At 41.6% G+C, this 6,901-nt stretch overlaps 1 protein-coding gene across 2 annotated transcripts in view; it reads left to right on the top strand.

Annotated features, from left to right (window-relative positions):
• Positions 1–6,359, top strand: part of LOC140426663 (alpha-actinin-2-like) — a 165,317-nt gene extending 158,958 nt beyond the window's left edge. Inside the window, exons 19-21 of one of the 2 annotated variants that reach the window (XM_072511752.1) lie at positions 2,570–2,635; positions 3,447–3,605; positions 4,630–6,359. In XM_072511752.1, the coding sequence (XP_072367853.1) occupies positions 2,570–2,635; positions 3,447–3,605; positions 4,630–4,788 (384 nt within the window). In that variant the 3' untranslated portion in view covers positions 4,789–6,359. The remainder of the gene's footprint in view (positions 1–2,569; positions 2,636–3,446; positions 3,606–4,629) is intronic. The other variant, XM_072511754.1, reaches the window with a different exon arrangement.
• Positions 6,360–6,901: the final 542 nt, after the last annotated feature.

Below are 6,901 nucleotides of genomic sequence, written 5' to 3' on the forward strand. Positions count from 1 at the left end.
TATGCACTCCAGGAATTTTTACTCCTACGGCATTGGGGCTAATTTGTGGCCCAATCCATGTGACGATTAAAATCACCCATGATCACCGATATTCCCTTATTACATGCATCAATAATTTCTTGTTTAATACCATTCCCAACCTCACCAGTGCAGCTTGGGGGTCTATATCTGACACCCACTAATGTGTTTTGTCCCTTGGTGTTTCTCAACTCTACCCATACATTTCCACATTGTCAGAGCTAATATCCTTTCTCACTATTGTGTTAATTTCCTCTTTAACCAGCAGTGCCAAGCCACCACCTTTTCTTTTTTGCCTGTCCTTCCTAAATACTGAGAACCCTGGGACATTCAGTTCACATCCCTGTTCACCCTGCAGCCACGTCTCCGTAATCCCAATTATATCATATCCATTCATATCTATCTGCACGATTGGTTCATCCACTTTATTTCAAATACTCTGTGCATTAAGACACAGAGCCTTTAAGTTTGTCTTTTTCACAATGCTTGTCTTGCTCCCAATATTTTTCTCTACTGCCCTGTTTGAACTTTGTCCTCGGTTTCTCCATCTATCACTTTTCTGATTCACTTTTCTACCTTTTGCTTTTGTCCTTGCTCCCTCTTTCTCTGACTCCTTGCATAGGTTCCAATCGCCCTGGCATATTAATTTAAACCCTCCCCAACCGCTCTAGCAAATAGCCCCCCTAGGACATCAGTTCCAGTCCTGCCCAGGTGTAACCCGTCCAGTTTGTACAGGTCCCACCTCCCCCAGAACCGGTCCCAATGCCCCAGGAATCTGAAACCCTCCCCCTGACACCATCTCTTCAGCCACGTATTCATCCTATATATCCTGTCATTTCTACTCTGACTAGCACCGTTCGGAAAGTTAGGAAACACCTTTACATGCAAAGCGTGGCAGAAGTTTGGAATTCTCTTCCGCGAATGTGAAATTCATGCAAGGTCTATTGTTAATTTTAAATCTGAGATCGATCGATTTTAGTTGAGAAAAGGTATTAAAGGATAAGGGGTGGCACTGTGGGTAGCATTGCTTCCTCACAGCGCCAGGGGCCCGGGTTCAATTCCCACCTTTGGTGACTGTGTGGAGTTTGCACATTTTCCCCGTGTCAGTGTGGGTTTCCTCCGGGTGCTCCGGTTTCCTCCCACAGTCCAAAGATGTGCAGGTTAGCTGGATTGGCCATGCTAAATTGCTCCTCAATGTCCAAAGGTGTGCAGGTTAGACGGAGTTACGAAAATAGGGCGGGGAGTGGGCCTAGGTAGGGTGCTCTTTCAGAGGGTCGGTGCAGACATGATGGGCTGAATGGCCTCCTTCTGCACTGTAGGAATTTTATGGGGCCAAGACAGTGGAGGGGGCTGGGGGGGTCAGGTGTGGGTTTATATGGAGTTGAGCGATAGATTGGCCATGATATTGGATGGCAGAACAGGCTCTGGGAGCTGACTGACCTACTCCTGATCCCATGTTCATTGCAGCCCTTTCAGGGGGTCATTATGTCTCGTGTGGTTCGTGATCAACATCCATACTACTGGAATTTAAAAGACCAGTGTAAACAAGGTGTGATCTTGACAAAGCTGGTCAGATCCTGTGCAGGAATCAGGTTTTTCACCCCATCTATGAATCTGTATTCATGATTATTCATTTTTCAGTCTAAGACAAACACAACAAAGTACCAATAACAGTCGGCTTTAATTAAAGTGATTGTAATTGGCAGTGTTACTGCTTTGGTTTTCAGTAAAACCTCATTTGTATTTTTGTTCTATATTTATTATTGTGTATAATACAGCACATTTTGCACTAGAAGATGTATGGGATAGGTAAGAGCCAAAACTTAACTACATGTCCAATTGACAGACGTTTCATATCCACGTATGAAAGTGCTTGGTATGAGTGATCGTTAATAAGTACTGGGTCCTGATGTTCTCATTAGCCTTAAGTGAATGTTTTGTAGTTTGCTTCATATGGTGCATATTGTAATTAACAATACACACCTTTGTGTGTAAATTGCATGCCGCAATTAACCTCTGCGATACTAGGGTGATTCTGGCAAACTTCAACCAAAGGATTTCAAAGCCTGCCTCATCAGCCTTGGGACATGTTGGAAATGATAAACAGGTACTAACTGGACTGTGTTGTATTTAGTTTCTCTATGCAAGTAAAACTGTGCTAAATTTCTCTTTATTTTCTTTTTCCTTTTCAAATTTGCAATGTGATCATGTTGTCCATATTTTTTTGGCCTGTCAACATATTTTCTTCCTCCTTGGCTTCATGTTTGTTCCCTGATCGTGTCTTTCCTGTTTGTCTGATTTTATCTGTGTGTTAGTCGCTCTCTTCCTGCTCACAACAATGATGCTGTCTTCGGCCTGCATCACTTCCGCCTTTGTTGGAACCACTGAATCTTTGGGACTTTGAATGATCCTTTTGACTCTGGCCTCTCCTTGATGTCCTACCTCACCAACCATGGACCACGGGATCTGGGGGCTGTCCATTACTGATCTGCTGACTGGAAACTCTCTCAATCTTCCGTCTGTTCCTTTTACTTGCTGATCGGCTCAATAGAAGAAGAATGGGGCAATGGAGCCAGATGATCTCCGAGCTTGCCTCATCTCCATGGGCTTTGATTTGGTATGACAGATGCATGTTTAATATTTCTGAGATTGCAATTAATTCTGGGATTACAATTCACCTTGAATTCATTATCTGAACTAATAAATTAAATATTATACAGGTGTAAGTTTGGGAGTAGGTAGTGAACCAACAATTGACTGTCATAGAATGGTTCAGCACAGTAGGTGGCCATTTGACCCATCGTGTGTGTCAGCTCTCTAAAAGGGTTACCAGTTCATCCCACTCCCCTGCTCGTGCCCCCTTGTGCGTTTTTTTCCTTTTATAATTAGAGATCCAATTCCCTTCTGACATTTGCTGTTGGCCCTGCTTCAACCGCCCTTTCAGTCAATGAATTCCAAATTATAACAGCTTGTTGCGTAAAACAAAACTTTTCCTCATCTTCCCGACCACCCCAGGTTTTTCCCCACAAAATTATTTAAAAATTGGCTACCAATCCTTCTGCTAGTGGAGGAGTTTCTCCCTCACTAACATGCTAAAGCCTCAGTTTTCATATTATGAATAAAGTGCATTTCCTACAATTTAGTTACCTAGTGTGACTATTACTGGCATCAATTACTGCCGTTCATCCTTGTCCTGTGGGGTTGTGTGTAAACAGTCAGATTCCATTGAAGATGAGAATAGTTTTGCATTCCCTTGAACATCTTTTCATAAAATGAAGCATCCAAAAGCTTGCGAATCACTTGCAGGTTGGAGCATTGCTACACCTGAGTGAGAGATTGTCCAGAGAAAAAAAAAATCAAGGTTTTGTAGTGTTGGAACCTTCTTTATCTTCCTGTTTATTCTTTCATGTTTGCAACTCTTTATGTAGGGTGAGGCTGAATTCGCTCGGATCATGAACCTAGTTGATCCAAACAATACTGGCCTAGTATCCTTCCAGTCCTTCATCTCCTTCATGACCCGAGAGACTGCGGACACAGATACAGCCGACCAAGTTGTGGCTTCCTTCAGAATTCTGGCTGGAGATAAAGTAAGTTATGTGATTCTTTGTAAATAAGAAATGATACAATTGAGTATTCCCTCATACATATTATAAAGTTTAATATTAAATATTATAAACCTCTTTGAGGTTTGCTGTTTCACTAGCTGGTATAGCTAGCTGGTTCTTCCAGCTAATTAGTTATTGATCAAACAATTCAAACCTTCAGTCCCTGGAAAGCGGTCTTTCATTCTCTTCTTTCCTATCCCCTTTTCGCCCATCAGAGTAAATAAAATTATAAATAATTTTGCTTTTAAGGAAAATTACCACATTTCAACTACTAAATTTGTAGCCATAGTTTTCTCAACAATTCTACGATTCCTCAAATTTGCCAAGAAGGGCACAGCCCCAACTATCAGCAGGAGCAAACCCAATTCTCCAGCCTTCATCCTTAGTCTTTACTAGTTGAGAATATTTTATTTTTAAACTTAGAGTATGCAATAATTTTTTTTCCAATTAAGGGGCAATTTAGTGTGGCCAATCCACCTAACCTGCACGTCTTTGGGTTGTGGGGTGAAACCCACGCAGACACGGGGAGAATGTGCAAACCCCACACAGACAGTGACCCAGGGCCGGGATCGAACCCGGGCCCTCAACGCCGTAGGCAGCAGTGCTAATCACTATGCAACCGCGCCACCTCAAGAGAATATTATCTTTGACTAATTTTCTTTCTTGCTGTCTCCTCTCAGTAAGTCTCCTCTTGGTCTATCTCAGTAAGATTACTTCTTGGTGAAGAAAATGGCAGGCAACCACATTCCATGCCTCAAGCAAATACTGTTCAATTATGGGGAGAGAAGAGGCAGAGCACGTTGGGTTTTTAGTCACATAGAAAAGGAAACTTGTCATTGGGCATTGATGCACAGCAACATTAGTAAGAAATGGAGGCAGGTTGCCTTTGATCATGTGCGGCGCTGAGGAGGAAATAAGAGATTTCTAAGCCCAATAGGTTTTGAAAAGCATTTATTCTTTTTGAACAAATATGTAAAGCAAAATCACACTTGTCTTGTTTGTGCAGCCTTACATTCTAGTTGAGGAACTGCGTCGAGAGCTGCCCTCAGAACAGGCTGAATACTGCATCGCCAGCATGCCACCATATAGAGGGCCTGAAGCCATCCCCGGAGCGCTCGACTATGCCTCATTCTCAACTGCACTCTACGGCGAAAGTGACCTGTAACACAGGACTCCGAAACAGAGTCATTTATTTCTTTCCAAATCCTGAATACATTAGTGATTGAAAGTAGAGAACAATGAATAATAGCCTTGAATGCAATGCTAGATGTGAATCTCTAAAAATGTGTGTGTGTGGCACCAGGAAATGCGATGGAAGTACCACCACCTTGTATCAAAAACAAAATCCCTTTGGATCTGATGGTACTGCACACACAAATGTCACTATGAAATCTGATGCATAGCCCATTTTGTTTTAAAAAATCTGCACATTTACTGTTGCTTGATTTAACATTGACTTTATGTGAAAGTTCTTCATTACTGACAGGATCATTTGTGAGGTGTTTGTAGATCTTGTTACAGTATTTCTAAGGAATGTTGTCACAGGAACATAGGAATGGGTAGAATCAGACAATGTCTTTGTGGGCCAGTTCAGCTCTCTGTGTCTGTGGCCCTCTTATTCCTTTTCTCTCTCCCTCTGGTCCGTGCTCGAATCTACGAAGTGTATTTCCGGCACCAGATCATGTGTAGCCTGTGCTGGATACTCACTATCCTCGGTATAAAGTAATTAAATCCAGATTGTCAGAGCTTAATTTCTTTCTCCCTTTTCATCATCAATCAAACCGCCACTTTCAATTTTCAATAACTTTTTGAAATCTTGAATACCTCCAATATAAACTGAAACGGTGTCACTAGGGTGGATTTTGACTTGGTACAATTGTGTAAAACCAGTTATGTTGAATCACCATTTAAAAAAATTTGCATTGAAGTCAATGGAAATTCAAAGATGTAAAACAGGCTGCCAACTCACTGCCATCTGTTTTCCATTATTGCACAAAGTCGAGAGCTACATCAGTGATTCTTCCAATTGTTATAATATATTCCCAATATTATATTTTGTATGAATTTTCACAACCGATTTTACAGAATGTGTGTCCTAGCATTTTAAAAACATTTTCATATCCTTAAAAAGCACTGGACAAAATATAAGTCCAGGCTTTTTGTAACTCTCCAGTTTGTGAAATCTCTTTAATAGGGGAGCGGTGGAGGAGTGGTATTGTCACTGTACTCGTAGACCAGAGACTCAGAGCAATGCTCTGGAGACCCTGGTTCAAATCTGGTCACTGCAGGTGGCAAAATTTAAATTCAATAAAAATCTGGAATTAAAAGTCTAATGATGACCATGAAACCATTGTCATAAAAACCCATCTGGTTCACTAATGTCCTTTAGGGAAGCAAATCTGTCGTCCTTACCTGGTCCGGCCTACATGTGACTCTAGATCCACAGCAATGTGGTAGACTCTTAACTGCCCCCTCAAGGGCAATTTGGGATCAGCAATGAAGGGTGGCCCAGCCAGCGATGCCCGTATCCCATGAACAAATTTTAAAAACGGCTCTAAATGAATACCTTGCCTCATCTGTCATTGGAATGTCACAGTCCCAAAAGGAAGAAGATAAAGTTCAGCTTACGACAAGCTTGATTACAAGATTCTCCCTTATGCTACTTGTAAAATATAACAATTGACATTTTTATCACTGCTGATGTTTGAAATGTTATTAAAATGTAAACTTGCCAAACTAGTTGACTCTCTTTTATTTAATAAGACCAGTTATTGTTGTCTACCCATAATATTTTTGCTGCAGTCTAGACCATTGAATAGCCATATGTGCCAGGACACACAAAACGACTAACAATCATTTTATTAACACCCAAGACTTATTGTGGAAACTTTAACGATTGGGTTTGAGTGAATTCTGATCTGAATTATGAGTAACATACTTAACCAGCTGAATTGAAAAGCCAGCAATTTCCTTTGAGTTGCTCCCACTCCATCACTGCCATTTCGCAGGAAATCCCGATGACACGGGCAAACCAGGATTTTGCCATGGTTCTCACAAGAAATGTCTCCTCATCTCTGTCTGAAATGCTTTACCCTGAATCCTCAGACTGTGACCCTTGGTTCTGGACCCACCCACCATCAGGAACATCTTCCCTGCATCTAGCCTGTCTAGTCCTGTTAGAATTTTATAAGTCTCTAAGAGATCCCTCCCTCATTCTTCTGAACTCCAGCGAGAACAATTCTAACCTAGTCAATCTCTCCTCATATGACAGTCCTGCC

This window comes from Scyliorhinus torazame, chromosome 1 (assembly GCF_047496885.1).
Source record: "Scyliorhinus torazame isolate Kashiwa2021f chromosome 1, sScyTor2.1, whole genome shotgun sequence".
Classification (NCBI taxonomy): domain Eukaryota; kingdom Metazoa; phylum Chordata; class Chondrichthyes; order Carcharhiniformes; family Scyliorhinidae; genus Scyliorhinus; species Scyliorhinus torazame.